Below are 23911 nucleotides of genomic sequence, written 5' to 3' on the forward strand. Positions count from 1 at the left end.
CTAAAAAACAAATAAAACATTCAGAGGTAAGTTTATTCCAACTTCAGCAAATAAAGAATCACTGCGTATCCATTTACGTTATTTCTCTGGTCCAGAATGATACACTTTCCATTTAAAATATTTGTGATCACGCTTCTGTGTGTCATGGACAGCTTCTAGTGGGCATTGGTATATAGTCTGTTCTTGATGAAGACAACAATGGATAGATGTTGCCTGATCCCTGGATAATGCTGAATGTGACAAAACCAGCGAGACACATTAAGATATTTCTCCTTTTCTTGAACTGTCAGGTCAACCTAAACAGAGATTAAAAACACACACAACACAGACATTGCATAAGAACAATTTTCAAAATCATTTGCGTAGAAGATAGAAAACTCAGGGAGAAAAACTCCAGTTCTCAAAAGCCAATATATTTAGAAAGGAGTAAGAGTTTCAGCCACTTAGAAGGGTCATTTGTTTGATGCTTTTACGTTCAGTTCAACACTGGGCATGCCTTTTAGGGAAGTGTCAAATTTTCAACCAACGCCAAGAATTACATTAACCCAGCATCTGGAGGTCCAAGTGTTAGAGAACTTGGGTTCCCTCAGTGCCCAAGGCTGCGTGGCTTCGAAGAATGAAGAGGTCCAGATGAAGACTGGTGGACAGCAAAGCAAATATTGAGGAAGAGTATGAAGTTCCTGGAGAGGGAGGGGGGCCTGAGTGGGCTGCCCTCAAGAGTTTCTAAGTTTAGGGGGTTTTATGAACTCTTTTGCAGATTAAGCAATCAGGGTGTGTTGAGTCGTGCCAATCAGGGCTTTGGTCAAGTACATATGTCTATTAGGTTAATGTCCATGTGCTGATGGTCTTTTTTTTTTGCTGACATCTGGGGGCCTAGGTCTTAACTACCTCTTGCCTGTGATATTGACAAATACTTCTGTGGTTAATTGTCTTATTTTAGAACGTTTTGCAGAAGTCATTTCTGCAAAGGCTGCAAAGCAGAATGTTGGTATGATCCTGTCTAAGCTGCAAAATAGGATGTTAGTGCTGTTTTATCTTAGCTGTTCTGACTCCATATTTTCTTGTTGAAGACGCTGGCTCTGATCATCAAACTAACAGAATGAGTTTTGTTTTTTACTTTTCGGAAAGGAAGATGGAGAAAGGAAGACAATAGCTTTCAAAAGGCTAAGACATTGGTTCTTTCTACAATATTTTTTAGCAAATCCAAAAGGAAGTTTTATTAGGATTTAACATGCTTAACAAGGGAATACCATGTAAACTTGAAAAAAATATACACTTCCTTTCTATTAAACTCAGGGGAAAAACTGTACTCAAGAAGACAATGACCCACTTAATTTCAAGTGATTATTGCCAAACACAAGAAGGAAGGGCTATTCCAGTGGCATATGCCTCAGATGAACAACAGACCTTCTCAATTTGGTCTGCTACAAAACTGAACTCTATCTCCAGTGAATGTCGTAGGTCACACAATTTCCTGTCAAGCTACAAGAATGCCCAGAGATTTGGTTAGAGAAAGATGAAAAAAAGAACAGTTGGTGCTGGTCATTTCACTGGGCTCCAATTCCAGAGTAGGTGACTCTGAAACTTTTCTCTGAGACAAATCTTGGACTGGAATCATAGAGTTGTCAGATAAAGAGAGAGCCAATATGGCAGTAACTACAGCTATAACCCATGTTTAAGAATAGGGCAGCTGGCTCCTTTTCATGTTGTTAAATTAACATTTACTCAACTACTATTACAAGTGTCTGTAAAACAGACTGGCATATTCACACAAGAGAAAAAAAAAAAAAACCCTCCTGTGGTTCAAACAGGAGTTAGCAGGCTGCTTGTTGGAAGGTACGCCTAGTGAGACAGATGTCTTGTGGCTGTTCAGAATTTAGCATATATTCATGTCTATAGGCAAATACTCTGCTATGTTACTGAGTCAACAATATTGAAGGGCAAATCACTCTAGTAGGCAAAGTGTATTGCAGAATACAAAACAGTATTAATAAAATTAAAAGCAGACACACAGTATTCTCTCAATAAATGTTTACTTGAACTCATACTCCCATTCCGTATTTACTATGAGGCAATTTAAAAAGAAAATTGATACAAATCATCCTGCTTTCCTTTTTACCTTAGATGTGAGGATACTATTGTATCAATATCTGATATCTGAACATTGTCTTTGGTGGCCTCTGATGTCCAACTCTGTTGGCTCAGTTTACCTAAATTATTAGTAGTGAGTCTCCTGCTTTTGCTACATAAAAAAAAAAGTTAAGTTTCAGATGTAGGTCCTTACTTATAAGCTGCTAAACAAATTATAAAAATATACTCATCTTGTTTAAGGCAGTATACGGTTACATCTAGTTATCAGAAATATGTTACTATAACTGTTTCGCCTATAATATAGTTCATCTATGGCCTGGAGGTACAAAATTAACACATTACTCAAAAAAACTGGCCAAGAATGTCTTTTCTTAATATAAAACGTACTTTTTATTAAAAGAGAATTCATTGCTTCATATATGAAGAATTATCTTATCCCTAAGAATTATCTTACTCCTAAGATTTATCTTACTCCTAAGAATTATCTTATTCCTGGTCTGTACACAGGAGGCAAATAAACAACCACTACAGAATAAACTAATTATCAGTTTATATTTCGAAAGGTAAAACACATTTTGTAAAAGAGCTGACACTTCATTCTTTTTCCAAAATCTTTCCCATATGAGAACCTCATCACTGACTTCAAAAGACACAGGATTTTTAAAAAATCTCAACAACTAGTAAACACAGTGACAAATCTAACAGGAAACGGGGGGAGAGTTTTCTTCATTCAAACATACACACATATGTACATACATATATTTGAAATCAACTTTAGCAAACCTCTTTCGCGAAAACAAGATACTATACACAACAAAATCAATATTCTCCAACTTAAAAATTTCACACTAAGTCTCTAGTGTAAGAATTACGAGTAGACTCATGGCACAAAGGAACTTGTCACTTTTTGGTTTTGGGGGGTACAAAATAAATGTTGAGATTTTTTTATTTTAGAGAGAGAGAGAGAGAGCAAGTGAGTGGGGGGAGAGGAAGAGACTCTCCAGCAGGCTCCCCACTGAGCATGGAGTCCAATGCAGAGCGCCCTTCCACAATCCCTTCATGATCCCTTCAGATCATGGCCTGAGCTGAAAGCAAGAGTTGGACGCTTAACTGACTGAGCCACCCAGGAGCCACGGTACAAAGTAAGTTTTATTCCAAGAGGTTCTAAAGCTTCTGCTAACATTTCCAATTTATTCCAATAATTTTTAACTAGATGATCTACTTCAGAGAATGTAAATCTGTTCATTTTCCCTCAGAAAAGTTAGCCAAAAATACACAAGAACTTTCCCAAAAGGTTCAGGTTACCACTTACCCTCTTCTTAGTTTAAACTCTGGAGCCTGTCCCATGAATCTGGGAAGCTTCTAACTGATCTCAATTTGTTATCTCTGCCACATTTCTGGTAGACATTTTATTTCTGAATTTACTGTAAACAAACACAAAACAGATCCCTCCCCTGCAAAGAAAAACCTTACAATTTTTTAGAACTTTTTAGATGGAATCCCCTGGGCCCTCTCACGTACAACACTGGTCTTCCAGCATCCCTCTCTAGTTGGCTAGTTTCTTTTCCTTTCTTACAGCAGGAAACACAATGTGACTTTTCAGTCACCACTTCCTATTTCTTACTGGCCCCCATGCCAGTGTGTCTATAGCGATGATGCTTGGCTCCTTCTACCTAATCATCCCTTTTTACTTATATTGGCTCCCTATATCTACTCTGAACCTTCAAAGCCAAAGAGATGATATTCTTAGTCACCAATTTCCCACAGAGACATGTGAGCACCATGTTAAGTGACCCATTCCAGATCGGGGCAAGAGGCCGGTTTGCTATCTTCAGGACATTCTTTACAGTTGGTGCTCCTGGCCTGCACTGCAGCTGTTTCTTGTACTTTTCCTTTCTTTCTAAAAGAACAACGTACCTCCACTGGTGTTCCTAACTTCAAAACAAATGTATTTTCGTTGATAACAATCTCATAGTCAAGCAGCACATAACGCTACAAAGGATTTCAATAATCTTGAGTAACAGTCTGTTCACAGGGACGGCTATCTATGAGTGAAATCACTTTAAGAAAGCAATGAGTCACTGGTAGGATAATAAACAGCCACGCTAACTGGCAGTTTCACAAAGGAAGAACAACGTAATATTCCTCAAAGGGAATTAAGAGAGACCAGATCTTATAATTAGAGTAACTTAGCCACAACTAAAATTGGGCTCACAATGAAACAAAATACTGTGGGATTATCTGATGACTTGAAGGTTCCCTGACTGCTGTTTTGTACACTGTGCTGATTACACATTAAGCATTTAATAATGGGAACAAATAAATGAAGGAATGCATGAGGGCAAAAATAAATATGCTGCCAAAGCAAACAAAATACAAGAAACTGTCTCGTGAATGTGAACAGGTAGCCAACCTGAGCTACACATGACTCTGCCTGAACTTAATACTGAACAATCACCTTTTTCTCATCTGGATATATTTACACCTAAGTCTAGAGGGAAGTCATTTAACACCACTGTGCAAGTCTATCACAGCAGAGCTTTGAGTCTGTGAGGAGTTCCTTGAGAAGGTGTTTATTTCTCAGATGTACTTTACCTGCACACAGACCAGGCTGAGAGAGATGTTTTGGTTATGGACTCATTTCATGAATGCACAGGGACGGTGAGCTGAATGGTTTACATACCACTCTATTCACTGTTATTTTGAAAAAGAAAAGCGGAATACCCTTCACAATATCCTAGTCACTACATATAAAGGGGATATACATCCCAAAACAGGAAACATAACTGGGCACATTATCATTAAATATTGTTAATGTAACCCGAGTTTTAACATGCTGCATGGAAAAAAACACTTCTAACCTGCTTGAAAATCAAATGCTCTCCAGGGCACCTGAACTTCTAATTAAATAAATCTGTAGCCTGTGCTATTACTATTTTGCTTTATAGAATTATGACCTTGTTCATACTGCTGGCCAAGAAGTTCCAGAAAGCTCCCTCCTCCTGAATATTTCCTTTCCCTACTGCATGACCTGCATAAGCCAGAACAGAGAAAAGCGTAAATACACACTTGGTTTGCAAGAGTTACACTTTATTACATGGGAGAAATGCTGTCCTTAACAAGAGCTCTATGCTACAAGAAGCCGGGCCTTCACTAGCCTGCTGACAGCATCACACAACGGATTAGAGATGACATTTCTCCTAATATTAAGCTTTTAAAATTAAGCAGTGCCATGTTTAAATGTTTTAAAAATGCCTACAAGGGTGCTGTTGTTAGACAGAAGTTGTTCTTTTGCTCCTCTAGAAAGTAGCCATGGTCTTAACAGTGGGCTTGCCCTCAAGTCAAGCAATTGATACCTCCTAGTTAAAAGACCATAGATTTGCCGCCGGGATAAAGATAGGTAGATACCATAACAGCAAATTCTCTTTAGCTAGAGGCTTTTGTATTTTGAAATGATGTAAACCGTGCCACGTCACCATTCTACATTAAAAGTTAATAAAATATTTCGAATCTAGAAAATAAGAGAAGGCTGCTGTGATCAAATTTACTTCAGCTCTACTTAAACCGTCTTCACATTCGAATAAGGTTTTAGAGTTAATCATACTGAAGCATAAACTAAAGACTGCACTATAAAGATATACAACCTAAAACAAGAAGTACAAAGAGGAAGAGACTGCTGAGTATTGCTGATCTCAATAAGCATCTAGTTGTGAGACGCATTGTGCGCAGAGCTGGAAGGGATACAAAGAGAAATAAGACATGATCCTCCTTAGTCCCCTTATTTTGCTTAAAATAGAGTCTTATCTCTTTGAAGTATAAGGAACATTTGTTCTACTTTTTTCCGGTTGTACCAATAATTATTAGTAACTCTCCTTTCACTGTCAAAACTACTGTTTTGAGAAATCAGATGGTCATTCTACTTATAGGCAAGATTTATATTCAAACTTATCATAAGCCTTCTAAAACAACACAAATTCCCTTAAATAGCCAAAGGCATCCAAATCCTGCAGATATTTTTCTGACAATTTCATGATTCTCCATTTTACTTTATTCTATTTGCCTCTTTAAGTTTTCCATAATATTCTGACCAGAAATTAGCACTTTGCTTTATTCAGCTCTTTTCATGTGAAACAGTCTTACCTCTGTGAAGAGGTACATAAAAGGGGATCTAAGTTGGATGGGGAAAAAGTATATGGGTCTGGAAAATGCAAAGGAATCCAATTGCCTCAGATAATGATGGGGTTAGTGCATAAGCGATTAAGAACTAAGGATTAAAGGTTACACAGAATATGGGGCACTGCAATTAAGATGTTAGAAGGAGAGTGGGATGGTGATGATGGGGGCCAGGCAATGATGATGGTCAGACTCAAAGGGTGGCAAGAAAAGTAGGTGTGAACAAGAGTGGAAACAACGATAGGAAGTAAACACTTTAAAGAACAGGAAGCTACTGTATTTGATGGAACTGTAGAAGGAATATGGCATAACATACCTTGTATAAAAATAATTCATTTTTATTTGAGAAGGTGAAAATGCAAATTTGATTTAAGACAAATAAAAAGCATTCTGAACATTACAGAGAAAAAAAGCTAACAATACTCACTATAAAGCGATGAAGTCCATAGTACAACAGGATATCTGCTAAGGTAAAGTTATATCCTGTAAGGTAGACTTTATCTTCAAGATATGAATTAAGATCCTAAAAGAAACAAATAAAAAACAAAATTTTAATTGAAAAATAAGTAATAATTGGGTGGCTCAGCCAGGTAAGCATCCAACTCTTGATTTCAGCTCAAGTCATGATCTCAGGGCTGTGAGACTGAGCCCCACAACAGGCTCCACACTCAGCACGGAGTCTGAGATTCTCCTTCTTCCTCTGTCCCTCCCCCTACTCATGCACATGTGTATACGCTCTATCAAATAAATAAAATCTTCCAAAAAAAAAGAAGACAGTAATTATAAAGTTAACTACCATATCACTGGACTTCAAACATTTAGAAGACTATGAGAAAACAAAACACTCATTTTTAATTTGATAAATTTAATCCGACATTAATAGATTCAGATTCATTCAAAGGAATGAATCATATACCAGTCACCTCATTTTTAAAAATAGGGTAAATGTTATTAGTCTAATTTTATTTTAAAGAAATAAGAAAACATTAAGAAATACTATTCAAAATGCCATCTATGAGCATTTCAAAGATACCAATTTTGGGGGGGGCAGAAATAATTTTGTAAATTATGTTGTTACATTTACTTTTTCCATTAAAACATAAAAGCTCTTCAACAATTTCTCTTAAGAGGATTATAATTTATTGGTTTGCTGTATTTTTACATATGTGTATTAAAAATTTTTAATTGTAATACAATCATGTTTCCATCTTAGCCACTTTTAAGTGTATAATTCAGTACAATATCAGGGGTCTTCACACTGTTGTGTAACCAGTCTTCAGAATTTTTTCACCTTGCAAAACTAAAACTCTATTCTATTAAAAAACTCCCCATTTCCCCCCTCACCCCAGACCCACTACCACTCTTTCCGTTTCTATGAATTGGCAACTTCAGATGCCGCAGGTAAACGGAACCATAAGGCATTTGTCTTTCTGTGACTAGCTTATACTTAGCATAACACCATCAAGGTTCAGTCATGTTGTTAACCTGAGTTAGAATTTTCTTCCCTTTTGGGGCTAAATAGAATTTCATTGTTTATATATATACCACATTTTGTTTATCTAGTCATCCGCCAATGGGCCCTTCTAGGCTATCATCAATAACATTGCTATGGATGTGGGTGTACATACATCTCTTTAAAGCCCACTTTGAATTATTTTGGGTATATATCCGTAAGTAATATTATTACACACACATACACACACACACAAACACACACACACTAATTCTACTTTGATCTTTCGAGGAATCAGCATATTGTTTTTCATAGCAACTGCACCATTTTACATTTTTAACTAGGTTCTTTGTTTTTTTGTTGCTTGGCCATAGGAGTTTTTTATATAGTTTAGATATTAATTCTTCACCAGTCACATGATTTGCAAATATTTTCTCCCATTCCATGGGTTGACTTTTCACCCTGTTGATTATGTCCAGTGATGCAGAGAAGTTTAAAATTTTGATGTAGTCCAATTTATCCATTTTTACTTTGGTTGCCTATGCTTTCGGTATCATATCCAAGACATCACTGCCAAATCAAATAACATGATTTTTTTTTCCCTAAGTTTTCTTCTAAGAGTTTTATAGTGTTACATTTTACATTCAGGACTTCAATCCATTTTGAGTTTATTTCTATATATCGTGTAAGGTAACATTCCAACTTCAACTTCATTGTTTTATAACTGGAGATCTAGTTTTTCCAATACCTGTAAGACTCCACAGTTTTTATAAAAATATTTATTAATTTATTTGAGAGAGCGAGAAAGAATGCAGGCATGGGTGTGGGGGAGGGGCAAGGGGAGGGAATTTTCCAGCAGATGCCATGCTGATTGTGCAGCCCCATGCAGGGCTCCATCTCACAACATGTGAGATCATGACCTGCCAAACCAAGAGTCTGACACTTAACCAACTGAGCTACCCTAAATGATTCCAGGTGTTTTTGGTTTTTAGAGATTTTATTTATTTATTTGACAGAGAGACAGAGATCACAAGTCAGCAGAGAGGCAGGCAGGGGGGCAGAGGGAAGCATCCTCCCCGCTGAGCAGAGAGCCTGATATGGGGCTTGATCACAGGACCCTGAGATCATGACCTGAGCCAAAGGTAGAGGCTTAGCCCACTGAGCCAGCCAGGCACCTCAAAAGACTCCAGTTTTAAACACCACTTAAACCTACAGAAAGTCCTTTGCCATTTGTTCTCCAGACCACAATCACCAAAAGGCAATGTTAAGTTATATACACAAAAGAATTCATTTAAAATCTTTAACAACAACAACAACAACAACAACAACAACAACAACAACAAAATACCTCTAAGCACTGAGCTCCCTCAATGGTGAATAAACAGTTTTGAAGAAAAAAAAGAATTAAAGTACATGTTAAAAAATGAAATAAAAAGCTTAAGAAATCCTAATCCAAATCAGAAGTAAAGTCTGACAGAACAACATGAATTAATCAATTACCTCCCAGAGAAAGTAAAAAATGTAGATTAAAAAAAAAATCACATGAATACTTTGGGTTCCTCTCAAAATTAACATAATTTAACAGCACAGGAATTCAGGATGCATTGATTATGTTGCATTCAAATCAAATGAAACATAAGATTCCTATAACCTTTAGACAAAGGTTTATAAATCAGTTACATGGTTTATTATCAGGTATTCTCATAGGCTCCTCCTCTAAGGACTAGTTACAGAACACTGCTCAGTGGTCAATATCATTTATTCCAGAAAAACGCCTTAAACTGTAGAGAACATTTTGTTTTCTCAAATCACATCCCAAATACCTGGCACATGGTAGTTCCATGTATTTGCTGAATTGAATTTAATCTCTTTGAGTATGCCCATGTCTTCATCTAAAGACAGTAATTTTCAAAACGCTATATAAACATGGAATTGCTAGGGTTGGTACAGATGAGGGCATAAAGGAATTGGATAAAAATAGACAAATGCAGAAAAATCAAAATAAAATTTGGGTACGGAGGGTGAAATAGACTGGCATATAAGGAGCTACCACTTAAATTCTAGAGTGATCTGTGAATGGAGATGATTTCTCTCCAAGTGTCTTCAAATGAAACAACCTGGATAAAGTTAAGAATAAAATAAACATATCTTCAATTTAATTTTAAGAAGCATTTTTAAAAAACGTCTAAACTAGTAACTGAACACTGCTCTGTACAGTGCATATTTTCTTAAAACAAAATCCATGCATAAGTTTATGTTATAAAGACTCTCAAGGTTGTCGTCTTTAAAATGTCTTTAAAATTAAATTTTCCTGGGGAACCTGGGTGGCTCAGTGGGCTAAGCCTCTGCCCTCAGCTCAGGTCATGATCCCAGGACTCTGTGATCGAGCCCTGCATCAGGCTCTCTGCTCAGCAGGGAGCCTGCTTCCCTTCCTCTCTCTGCCTGCCTCTCTGCCTACTTGTGACCTCTCTCTGTCAAATAAATAAAATCTTTAAGAAAAAATAAATAAATAAAATTAAATAAAATTAAAAATTTTCTGATTAGTGATATAATTCAAATCTTCTCTGCCATATCACAGAATTTCATATATTCAGAATATTCACAGAACATTCAATATTCATTTGTTTTAAACAAACCTTTCACATGCCACTACCAAAGTTTAACAAACATTTGCCCCTACAGCATTCTACCTGAGGTTTTGTTTCCTAATTAGTATTAAACTTTTTAATAACATTGAAAAAGCAAGTAATAAATAGCTATATATTCCCCATCTAGATTCAAAAACTGTTAGTGTTTTGTAATGCCTGTCATTTTGAAATTACATATTACCTTAATTATGAGCCATTTTAAAACTTAGAATAGCGGTTTTAGCCTGAAATGGAACTTTAGAGAGTAAGAAAATAAGTAATACAAAGATAAATAGCGTGGTATTAAAAATGGGCAAAGAATGCATACAAGGAATTTTTTAAAAATTATTTAAATCCTGGTATACCTACATGAGGCAATACAAACAGGTTATCAAAAAGACAGCATCAATGAATATTTTGTGGACATGAAATGACGTTCGCAACTGTCAGTGAACAAAAAAAATGCAAGTTACAGCAGCCAATTGCTGCTCACTTTTAAAACACACACACACATATCTACATGGAAAAGAAAAGCATGGAAAGAACATGAAGGGATTTCAATAAATATCTGACGACCAAGTTTAAGTGTTATTAGCACTTCTCTCTTGGTGGGACTACTAATGCTTGAGAGTTTTTTTCCTTATATTTAAAAAAATTTCTATTAACAAGTATATACTGCCTTTAAGATAAAAACAGCAAAAAGCAAAAGAAAAACAGAAAACAACGTTTTCTCATCTATGCTCATATGGCCAAAAATCACACTGCAGTCCATTATACATACATTTGTCTCCCCCACTGGTCTAAGCCCTGTAGAGGCAAAGACTGTGTCTACTGGGTCACTGTACCACTGCCTTTAGAACTGCATCGGGCCTAGCAGCACAGGTACAAGTAAGGAAACTGGCAGAGCAAAGATGACAACCAAATAACCTGTTCCTTACACACTTCAAAAGTGGCAATATCTCTAGTCAGATTCTCTTCACTGAAATTTCAAATAATATTTACATATCCCAGATACAACATTTTGGTGGAAGTACTTCCATGTTCTTAATACCCAATCTCTGAATACAACTTTGAACTTATAAACCTAATTTGGAGAAATCCTGTTCACATCTTTCAGAATGAAGTACTTCATTACTATCCTTGTTTCTGGAAAATTTTAAGAGATAGTTATATTTTATTTGCCTGAAATCCCACATTCACTTAAAGGGAAGACATGCTTGCTTTGCTCTGGAAAGGTTGCTGAGCATGGTAGAGGATAGTGGGAGGGGTCAGTATGGATATTAATTAAGCACGTATAGTTGGTCAGGATAGACCTATAAAGGAGCAAGGTTGGAAATTCATTTTTTATCAGTTCTCTTGATGATATCTTTCAAAAATATAGCTTAAACCATTTCCCCCAGAGTGATCAATGAAAAGCTTTCAGTTCTATGAGACCTTCTTTCACAACTTATATTACCAGTTTATATTATAATGGGAACAAAATTACAAAACAGAAGGGATTCCTGCAGTGATATGTGGTTACCTGGATATCTCTAAGGTTCCTTCAAGTTCTAAGCTTCTATTAAAAAAATTTTCTTTTGATATGCTTTATTTTTATGTAAATAATTAATAAAAATATCATTTAGATTGTTTCTCACTGCTGGTGACTCTGGAGCCATATTCAGCTTATACCTTATATCAATAGATTCTTTTGTTCTGATTTTGCTTCTTTGGAAAGAAAGTACAAATCTTAAAGCAGTAAGTCTGAAGGAAAAAAATTTTTTTTTTTTTTTTTTTTTTTTTTCAGATCAATCTAACAGGTTTTTTCAGTAGCTCCAATGATTCTGATTTACTTCTTGCCTTCGAGAAAGTACTTTACTGCTGAGTGGAGAAACTAAGTATTAAGACATTAAAAAAAGAATCATACAAATAATGGTTGACTGTGATGAGTGTTAGAAAGAAAAAGCATATAGAACAAGGACCCACATATGTTAGAGAGAGGTGGTCAAAAACATTTCTGGGGAAGGAACATCTGAGCTGAGATCTGAAGGAGGAGGGCAGGCAGAGTCTGTTTCCAGCACAGGTAACAACAGGTACAAATTACCCTGAGGTAGAAGGAAACAAGAAGGCCAATGGCTTCGGCTAGTGAATCCCAGGGGAGAGAGCTTCCTGCTACAAACAGTTCATGCGTTTTAACCTCTAAAGAGAAGTCACAATACCTTCAAAAGAGTGCGAATATCGTCTTTATTGGAGTGTCCATCTACCCGAGTTACCCTGTATTCCAACCACTGCTGAACGATTGCTTTTTCTTCTGCAGTGCTCCCCAGCAAATATTCTTTGTTGGCCTGCTTGACAAGATGAGCTGCTATAGTAGTGAGTCCTGTTAGACTTGGACCATTGTTTGTCTGAAGAACTGGAATCTTAAAAAGAAAAAAAATTCTTTTGATAAATTTAAAATACAGATCTCAACAGGACCTCAAGTTCTAAGGACTTGCTAAATCCCTCACTGGTTTTTCAAATGCCCTAAGATTCTACTCTAAGATACTAAGATATTCAAATGAAAATCAGGAAAATTGTAGTTAAGATGTTATTTACAATTTGATAACAGATGCTTCAACTGAAACCAGTAGTAACATTGCAAAAATCAATGTTTCTACATTAATTCATAATCATGCATACACAAGAGGAAAAAACAGAAATCCCAATATTGTATTAATTCTGATTAAGATTACCAATATCCTCTTTTAGCAAGATGAACATACTTAAATAAACCTGACTTCTATAATAACAAAGGGATATGATTACAGTAATGCGGACTTAATGTCAATATAGTTAGAACTACCAAATGAGATCTGGGCTGGTTTTAGTGATAAGCGATCTAATATAATTATATCTTGTTAACACAGGTATGGACTGTGACAATGACTTGGTTGCCATGAATCGCGTATCTACCAATTTTCGAATCATTTAGAGTGAAGTCACTGTTGGCCAGTATTTTATATCTAAAAAACATTGCAAAATATAATTGGGGCCATTGATAATAGTCTGGGCTTCAGGTAATCATCTGAAAAATAGTCCAGTTTTTGTTTCCCTTATTAGAACAGCAATACAAAGACTCAGATTATAAGAAATTGACAATTAATTTAAATGTTCTTGATGCACAACCAAGAAATTTAAAGCACAATGAGAAATTTTTAAAAAACGGAAGGTATCATCTGATGGGGAGACTGACCAAGTAACAATATACAATATACAACCTAAACGACCCAACAAACCAAAAAGCCTATTTTCTTGGGAAGACTGGCTGATTTCTGCAGTCACTAAATAGTACCTTGTATTTGTAAAGTGATTTACACTTTGCAGGGCCCTTTCATGCTCACCTATAGGTCAACAGGACTCTGCAAAGTATACAAAGATATTAACCTTTTACAGATACAGATTCAAAGGTTACCTCCTACAAGTCCAAGGAAGTAATGAAAGCCACTCTCTGATTTTCCACTTCTCACCTACTTTCCATTTACTACTTAGCTCCTAGAATTTTCACTTTTGCCTTCACATTCAAATGAAGCCTCCACCTCTAAGATCACGAATAATATCCTTTTAAAAAATGCACTGAAAGAAAACAAGAAAACAAAAAAACCCTCTGGGGATGCTGGTTCTATTCTATTTCTTGTTGTTTGGTTCCTTGTGTGGTTACCTACCTGTGTTCACTTTGTGTTAACTCACTGAAATTTATTTGCTTTTCTGAAGGTATGCGATACTTTAAAAACAAAAAAGAAAAACAAACAGAAAGAACTTGCAATCAATGAGCATGTAGGAGAAATGACATTTAATTCTAAAGAGAATTATTTGTAAAAATAAATGATCCACCATCCTACATTTCTGACTCAAAAACTTCCCTGGGTGGCTCAATGGGTTAAAGCCTCTGCCATGATGTTCAGGTCATGTTCAGGTCATGATCCCAGGGTCCTGGGATTGAGCCCTGCATCGGGCGGGCGGGCTCTCTGCCCAGCAGGGAGCCTGCTTCCCTTCCTCTCTCTCTCTCTGCTGGCCTCTCTGCCTACTTGTGATCTCTGTCTGTCAAATAAATAAATAAAATCTTAAAAATAAACAAACAAAAAAACCCTTCCCAATTAACCTCCTCATGACATCTTCTAAATTGGTGAGTAATTTCATTATCATCTTACAGACAAAGAATCAAGGTCACCTGCTTTGTCACAGCAAAATCAGGGTCTGGATAAGGTAAGATTGACTTGAAAGTCCCTTCTCTTTCCTTCCTACAGCCTAAAGTACACAAATCTTATGTAGTTGCAATTGTGGAATATGTACTTTTTCTACATTCATTTTAGGATGCCATGGTCTTCTAAGTAATCATCGTCGATGGCTAGTAAGTAATATTATAATGTGCTGATGTACCATACTAAACTCTACATATACTATATTTTTTCTATAAATAAATACCTATGATAAAGTTGAAGTAATAAATTAGGCACCGTAGTATGAGATTAACAGCAATAACTGATAATAAAGTAGAACAATTATATCAATATACTCTAATAAAAGTTATGTGAATGAGGTTGGTCTCTCTCCATATATTCTATTCTACTGTGCTCACTCTTCTTGTGATGATGCAAGATTTCAAAATGCCTATATAATCAGATGAAGCGAGGTGAATCACGTAGGCATTTTGACACAGTGCTAGGCTACTCCTGACCTTCTGATACTACGTCAGAAGGACAATCATCTTTTTCTAGACATGGCTACCACGGGTAACCAAAACCACAGATATCGAAACCATGGATGGGGAGGAGATACACAGATGGGTGACTACTGTAGAACTGGTAATGTTGCAAAGAATGCTTTATTACTTGATGTGGAGAACAAAGGCTAAAGAAAAAAACTAAATTTCCTTAGAACTTACAGCCCAATGACAAGTCCTCGAGACAGGCAGAGTGACATTCCTCTAGGAACTCAACTGCCTCCATCGATGTTCATATTTTGCTAAAGGCAAAAGGCAACCTTAGCTTAAGAGGAGCCTGACCTCCAGGATCCTGTAAGTCTTCTTTAACAAATAAAAATCCCTTTCAAAACTTCCTTTATCTCTACCCCCCAGGATATATGTTAGTACTCAACCTCCAAGCATATGGCCCACTGATATATGTCTGAAAGGTCTCATGACTAAGGTTTTACTAGACAGTAATAAAAGATCTTTTCCTAACAAGAGCTAGCACTGCAAGATCCTAGAAACCTTGCTTCCAGATTCCTTAGAGACTAATGCTATCCTTAGACCTCTCCCAACTTGAAAGTATATAATCAGTCACTCCTCACAACTCCTGTGCAGCTCTTTTTGCCCATGGGTGCTGTCCCTGTGCTTAAATAAAACCACCCCCTTTGCACGAAAGATGATTCAAGAATTCTTTCTAGACAATTTGCTCCCAAACCCCAACATTTTCACACCATTGCTGGCTTACTGCTGTCAGTTGTCTCTTCCCCACCAAAAACAGACCGAATATTTTTATTTATTCCCATCCCTTTCACCAAACATATAAATAGAAATAGAAACTTTTAATAGCTGCCCTCTGCTAAGATCCCCCCTCACCAAAAAAGTTTCAATTAAAATAAGAAACCACACTCTGAACTCCACAAAGCCCTCACAACTACCCTCAAACTATAATTTTGGGCTTATTTCGCATTGTAGTATTTTTCATATTGGTCTACTCCTTGTCCCAAACTTCCCAATGTTTCATAATTTTGGTCTCACACGCTTTAAACACCAGCTTTTCTGTGAAGTTTACTACGAATTCACTCTCACAGTCAAAATTAACTTTCTCCTCCACATTCCTCAGCAACGTCTCCTCTGTTTAGTATGTGGAGGCCAAGAAAAACAAGGCTGTACCCACCTCAAGTTTAGCCTTGACATAAGTACAGCCATCTTGGCCCTGGCAGCCATCTTAGGGCTCTGTGACTGGTAAATGACCCCTGGCTCCAGGAAGACTGACCAAACGTTTTGAAAACAACACACCATACCAAAAACCAATTAGGAATAGGATAGCTTAACGAGGTAATAAGTCAAGTCAGGAGTAGGATAGCTTGATGTTGTAATAAATCATGTCAGAAATAGGATAGCTTAACACTATAATAAATCACAAGAACACAGGGATGGCGATCGTGGCCCAATCACCTACTGCCAAGTCCACCCCTACTCTGTCTTTAAAAACTCTTGACCGAAATCTGGTTCGGGGTCCAAGTCCCTACTCCGCTGTGTTGGGTATACTTGGGCCCAAGCTTAAGCTTGTCAAATAAACCCTCGTGTGCTTGCATTGGTGTTGGCTCCTTGGTGGTCTCTTGGACACGAAACTTGGGCATAACAAGTAGATGTTCTGTCCTGCCTTAAGTTAATTGCCAATGACTATTTCTCATACTAGGTAAGCTTCCTGAAGGCAAGACTCCTGTCTTGGCAATGTTCTCTAAAAAACAGAAACCAAACTAGGGAGCAGTGGGTGAAAGAAAGGAATCAGCATGAGGCCAGGGGAAAAAGCAAAAGCAGGTGGCCTGGCCTCCAATCAGTGGGTTCATCTTAGGCGAGCCCCAAGACCTTCCCAGGCTTCAGTTGAACTTACGTGTAAAAACTACACTAGGACTGCTTTTAACATAAACCAAACGAGGGGCTCCTGGGTGGTTCAGTGGGTTAAAGCCTCTGCCTTCAGCTCAGGTCACGATCTCAGGGTCCTGGGATCCAGCCCCACAACAGGCTCTCTGCTCAGCAGGGAGCCTGCTACCCCCTCTCTCTCTGCCTGCCTCTCTGCCAAATTGTGACCTCTCTCTCTCTCTCTGTGTCAAATAAATACATAAAATCGTTTAAAAATAAATAAATAAATAAATAAATAAACCAAATGAAGAACAGAAAAACTAAAAACAAAAAATAAACATCACATGGAAAAAATCTCAAGGAGGAGGCAAAACTGTTACCTATCCAAAGTAGTCTCCTTACAATCATTCTCATTTTCTAATGCTTTCCAACCACGTTAAACAACGTTTATGAATGAAACACAAATGTTCTTCGCTGTCCTGAGAAATCTGAGTCCTTATATCTTACCAGCTTCATACTCTATTAACCTTCCCCTTCATTCTCTGCACGTGTCACACAGAACCTGAACTCAGAAAAACCTTCCTTGAATCTCCCACATTGGACCCAGACCAAGTATGTGCTCTCTCGGCCATCTCGGCTTCAATGTAGCATTTTTCACTTACTGTAATGAAAACAGCAGCAATCCTTGTCTACCCAGGTTAAAGCCAAGGTTCCTGGGAGGAAGGAGTGCGTCCGTCTTCTCAATCACTGCTGCATTCCCCAGTCCCAGCACAGTGCTACCTGACACCGCGTTAGCTCTCCGGAGTAGCCGCTGGACACTGAATGAAAACTAATGTTACAGTACGGGCTGTCACTGAACCCAAATACGGGGTCCTCACATCGGCCTAAGGGCTCTCTGAGGGCCCTCCTCGCTTTCCTAAAACAGACGACAATTTCCCAGGAGGAAAAGTTCAGGCAACGCGGAACAAGGCAGATACCCCTGAAACCCTCAGGAGCCAGGGCCGCAGGAGACCGAGACGCCAGCCAGCCCGCCCTGCAGCGCAGACACGTGGGGAGCAGAGCCGCTTCCTCCGCCTCTGCCGGCCTGCCCATCTTACCTGGGTTCAAAGGGCCCGCTCTTATCCCACCTCTTCCCCTCCACGCCGCCCCGCTTCTCACCTGGCGCTCGCCCTGAGCGCTGTATTTGTTCCCTTTACTCAGCCCCAGGGATTTCTCCAGCAGCGTCAACTCCGCGGCCGCCGCCATCTTCCGGCAGGACCTCCTGGCAGGGGCGGGACCAGGACAGCAAGGATTTCCTGCATTGGCTGGGAGGGAAGGCCCGCTCCCACAAACGGCACCAGCTATTGGCTGAACGCAGGGGGGGCGTGGAAAACGTGCCCGAGCGAGGAGGCGGGGCCAAGATAAGGGGCGGGGCGGAATGATGGGTGTATGACAGGTGGAGAGGTGTGAGTTCTTGGAGGTCTTGAGGAAGTTTTGGCATAACGGGCTTTGGTGTTGCAGTAGACGGAGTCTGCCCATTTCTAGACAGCAGACTGTTGTCCTGGTTGGCAGAGTTAACTGGTTAGCTAATTTGGCATGCTAAGAGACTTTTTATGCATAATTGGAATAGACATTTACCATAGCTTGGCTTGGGAATCTCTGAATTTGGACAATCAAATTAAATAGCAAAGAGTTCATGGTCTATTAGGAATTTCTAACAGGGTGTTATTCATGGGGATTTTAATTGTATTGGAAAAACAAATTTTTCTTCTTTCAATATACAGCTCAATAGTAGCAGAGCATTAAAATTTAAAGATTATTTACAGAGCACTGGGTATATTAGATATCACCAAACAATTCCTGTGGCCCAGGAAAATCAGCCATCAATAGTTTTAATGATCTTATTTGCAGTACTACAAAGAAAAGTATTGATGTAATTTATGTAGCTTTTATCAAGTGCATGAGAAATGCACATAACATCTTCCCCTTGAGCTGTTATATGCTTATGTCTTTAAGTAGAAAATGGGTAGTGTATGTTGAAGCCTGGACTACTTCCAAAAGATTTCTGGAATTTTTTTCTCCACATTGAAAAGTAAATAAACAAAATGTGTATTAGTCTGAGAGAAATGAAGTACTACAAGGTAGCTCATCACTAATTCAGAAATATGGCCATTTCATAGGGAAATGCTGTCCATGCATTATACCTTCCCTACCCCCAAATACTTAATGAGTTAACACTGACAGCAGAAGTAAATAAATATAAGGAAAAGGAAAGTTGGTCAAATCAACATAAACAAAATACAAAGGAAATTCCAGTGGAAGTGGATTATTGCACATTGATTTTCTATTTTCCATATACAGAGAATTGAACGACTATTTCCTTACTTCTAAAAAGGCCAGTTCTCTGAGAAATTTCACCTGTTTTCAGTATTTAGGTTCGGGTTCTGCTTATAATAAAACATTTTTTAAAATTCCATAGTTATGTAATTGCAGTAGACGGTATGTAAGTTTTGACCTAAATGACCCGAACTATGATTTGAGCTCCAGGATAAAAAAATAACTGAATGGATATTCCCCTAAATGATAGAAATGATAATTTGAGGGAGTAAGATTTGATAAATAAGTAGGATATCATCTTTAAATTTATCCAGTTCAAATGATTACAGACAGATTTTGTAATTAAAAAGAAAATTTGTTTTAATGTGGATAGAAACTTCTTCCGTTTAAGCCCTGAAGTTTTTTAATATTGAATTTCTTTTTGTTTTCTGGTATTCTTACTTTTTTTGTGGGTGTTCATGAATGGGATGGGGGGAAACTGGTGAACCCATGCAGTGCTTCTGAGATGAACGGGAAGGGAGATGGTGCCGGATAAAAGAGGCAAATTTAAACTGGATTCAGGAGCCAGAGGTTCCATACTCCATTCAGCACTAACTGGTTGGGTCTCTCTAGGCAGGCAGTTAGCCTTATTAAGACTCAGTTTCCCCAACTATAACCCCAGTGGGCTTGAATTCTATCTGGTTCCTTTTCGTGTTGACATTATGTCTTTCAATGTTTAAGGTAAGCACACATATTTCACTTTTTGCCTTAAAGTGAACATGCAATTTTGTATACTTTTCCCTTAAAGTGAACACGTGTTTTTGTACCACTAATGTAATTTTGTAATTATAATTTTGATATGTAACTGCACACTAAAGTAATTTTGTATGGTCGGCTGGAAAGTCTTTTGTTGTGGCCAACTGTGACATATAAATATCACAGCTTGCTTGTTTTAAACAGAGGTTAAGGGTGGCAATGGAGGGATATGGATGTCCCTGTCATATTCTCTATTCTTAATAATAACAGATGAGAAAGAGATCAGAAGTGCTTCATATGGACATGGCAAGCTTCATGGGCATGCAAGCTTAGAATTGCCCTGTGGTTGGTTTAATGCTCTGCTGTTGCCATCTTGAATTAATTATATATATATAGTATTTTTTTTTTTTTGAGAGAGACTGAGAGCATGTGTGCATGCATGTGTGCATGCCTGTGTAAGCTGGGGGGAGGGGAGTTGTGGGCAGAGGGAGTGAGGGAGTCCTGAGCAGGCTCCTTGCCTACTATGGAGTCCCATGCAGGACTCAATCTTACGATTCTAAGGTCATAACCTGAGCTGAAATCCAGAGTCAGTCACTTAACCGACTGAGCCACCCAGGAGCCCCCACCACTCCCCCATTACAGTTTTTTTTTTTTAAGGACCCTGCATTTTCATATTGCAGTGGGCCCCATGACTTATATAGCCAGTCATGTATATAAACCTTATTACCTTTGCTCCTGAGTTTAATAGACCAGGGAGATTCCAGGAAACATTTGAGGTTTGGACATTCCATGTCCAGTGCTTGAATATGTCTTTTAAAAATGCAGATCTATTTCAGAAACTTCAACTGGCTGCCTGTGTACCCTCCTTATTTACCTGCTCAGGAACCCAGAGGGAAACTAATCCTTGCTGAGCACTGTTGAGTGTCTGCTCAGTGTGCTAGCATAATGTATATCATTCAATCTCTACAAAAATAGTAGAAGATGTGTGACCCTCCAGGTATGATTCAAGTCAGGACGTTTGGATACAATCAACAGTATCTACTCTAGGCAGGAAGTACAGAAGAGGATTTTAGGAAGTTCACAATAATGTTAGGCTGGAGGCTAGAGAAATAATCTCAAACCTAGGATTCCAAAACCAAGTTGGAGAATTGGCCTGTTGAGGAACTTCTACCATATGTGTCATGGCTACAAAGTACAAACACCAGAAATTAGATGTTACTGCAGTTACCACTGCTAACAGCATCAATGCCGCTTCTGCCTCAGGAACATGACCTTCAAATCATTGGGAAACTTCTCTTTCATCATTACGTGTGGAAGCTGGATGCCCGGGCCACTAGCTTTTTCAGCAGAAATGGCAGGTCCATGCACAGTGGCTTCCTAACATTCCACACCTCTGGATCAAAGTTCTGATTGCAGAACTTAGTCACTTGTTTGTGTCCAAGGCTGTAAGTTAATCTAGGAAATTGAGTTTTGACTTCTATATTCAAGGGGAATTGATTTTATCTTTTTTAAATAAAGATTTTATTTAATTATTTGATAGAGAAAAGAGAGAGAGAGAGAGAGAGAGATCACAAGTAGGCAGGGCTGGAGGTAGAGAGAGAGAGGGAGCAGACTCCCTGTTAAGAAGAGAACCAGGACCCTGAGATCATGACCTGAGCTGAAGGCAGAGGCTTAGCCCATTGAGCTACCCAGGTGTCCCTGATTATCTCTAGTACCATGACTAAATGATGGACATAATGGAGGTAGTCATTATACAATGCTTATCTTCTCTGCACGGTAGGAACAATATAACTATAAAAAATGTATAACTATAAAAAACTATAGCTATTTGTATAATTATCAAAAGTGGGGAGATAAGATGAAGAACATATGGAATGGAGACTAGCTTGCTGATTGGTGTTGGTTAGAAGAAAAAAGCTATTATTTCACATTAGGTTCTGAAGGAGCAGGAGGGAAGGAGAAAGAAAAGATTTCTAGCAAATTCCAATATTGTTCATAATAGGTAAGTGATAAGCAGTATCCCCAAGAAGAGAGGGGATTCAGTTACTATATAAAGGTATTATTCTAAAAGTAACCATAGAGCAAATACATAAGCTGTCTTAAGCACCAAAGGAAAGAGAAAATGCAAGCAAATAAAGCAGACCATGTAAGTGGATGGCTGTATGTCTGCCTGTACCCATTTAACAGAACTGAGGCCAAGTATATGATTATATTAATAAATATGTAAGTTTAATTCACCTATAAAAGAAAAGGATTTTTTTTTTTTTTTGTATTTACTAGAGAGAGAGAGAGAGGAGCATGAGCAAGGAGGAGTTGCAGGTGGGGAGGGAGAAGCAGATTCCCGGTGAACAGAGAAACCTGACACAGGGCTCCATCCCAGGACCCTGAGATCATGACCAGAGCTGAAGGCAGATGCATAACTGACTGAGCCACCCAGGTGCCCCAAAAAGGATTTTAGAACTGTCTAACAAAGCAGAATTCACATGATGCTGTTGACAAAGCACATCCCACATCCAAAAGAACAAAGGGGACTTTATAATGCTAAAGGCTACAATACAGAATAAAGATAAAATAGTGATTGATGGGGGCGCCTGGGTGGCTCAGTGGGTTAAAGCCTCTGCCTTCAGCTCAGGTCATGATCTGGGGTCCTGGGATGGAGCCCCACATCGGGCTCTCTGCTCGGCAGGGAGCCTGCTTTCCCCCCAACCCCCCTGCGCCTGGCTCTCTGCCTGTCAAATAAATAAATAAAATCTTTAAAAAAAATAGTGATTATTGTTCCATACCCAGAAACATGAGAAAATTTTTACCAGGAGATACAATAGGAGATGGCAGGGGAAGTAGAAACTCAGGAATAATAGGAGCCTTTACTATATCTCCCTCAATCTGAGACAGAGCAAGCAGAAAAAAAAAAAATTAGGAACAATATAAAAAATCCAGAAACATAAGGAGTAATTTAGAACATAAACATATGGACAAATCTCTGAAACCTGATAAATAGAGTAAACACCTCTGTATTAGCTTATGGCTGCTGTGACAAATTCCTACCATTCTGGTGGATTAAAACAACAGGAATTCATTTGTCGCATTCTGGAAATTAGAAGTCCAAAATCCGTTTCACTGTACCAAAATGAAGGTGTCGGCAGGCTGCATCCTTCCAATCAAGGCCAGCATCTTCAGATTTCTTTCTGTCCCATCTTCTCATACCCTTCTCCTTTGTGTGTGTCAAGTGTCCCTCAGTCCCGCTCTCATAAAGACGCTTGTAGTGGCATCGAAGTCCCAATTGGGTAATCCAGGATAATTTCCCCATCTATAGATCCTTAACTTAATTATATCTGCAAAGACCCTTTTTTATATTCCTTTATAGAGTAATATATTTCCAGGTTCTCAGGATAGGACCTGATATGTTTGAGGTCCCTGTTAGCCTCCATACCTTCCTTTCGAGTGCATAGGAGCATTCATGAAAACTGATTGCATCTTAGATCATGAAGAAAAAAATAAACTTGAAAAGTCATAAATCCTAAAGAATAAAAATAATTTTTGACCACAAGGCAGTAGAATAAGAGACTAATAAAAATAAAAATTTAAAAAGACTTCTTTTAGAAACATAAAAACATTGTAATAAGCAACTCTTGGATCAACGAGGAAACACAGGGTAAAAAAGCAGAATCTTGTGGATCTATGAACACAGTTATGATAGGAAAATTTATATTGTGAAATATTTATATGAATAAAAGTGAAAAATAAATCAAAATAAAATTGTAGTGTAAATAATGAAAAAAATAAGCCAGGGGAAAGCACAAGGGAAGAAGTGATAAATGTAGAAGAATTGTGTAAGAAAACAACAATAACAGGGGCGCCTGGGTGGCTCAGTGGGTTAAGCCTCTGCCTTCAGCTCAGGTCATGATCCCGGGGTCCTAGGATGGAGCCCCACATCGGGCTCTCTGCTCA

At 38.2% G+C, this 23911-nt stretch overlaps 1 protein-coding gene across 1 annotated transcript; it reads right to left on the reverse strand.

Annotated features, from left to right (window-relative positions):
• Nucleotides 1–14: 14 nt before the first annotated feature.
• On the reverse strand, nt 15–18197 carry EEF1E1 (eukaryotic translation elongation factor 1 epsilon 1). The gene is made up of 4 exons (XM_082729828.1): nt 18071–18197; nt 12543–12743; nt 6692–6787; nt 15–296 (listed from the first exon to the last, which is right to left on the reverse strand). Exons 1-4 carry the CDS (start codon nt 18155–18157, stop codon nt 156–158), a joined length of 525 nt encoding a protein of 174 aa, XP_082585954.1. The 5' UTR covers nt 18158–18197; the 3' UTR covers nt 15–155.
• Between the last annotated feature and the right edge of the window lie 5714 nt (nt 18198–23911).

The sequence above is a fragment of the Mustela nivalis genome, assembly GCF_964662115.1.
Source record: "Mustela nivalis genome assembly, chromosome: 5".
Classification (NCBI taxonomy): domain Eukaryota; kingdom Metazoa; phylum Chordata; class Mammalia; order Carnivora; family Mustelidae; genus Mustela; species Mustela nivalis.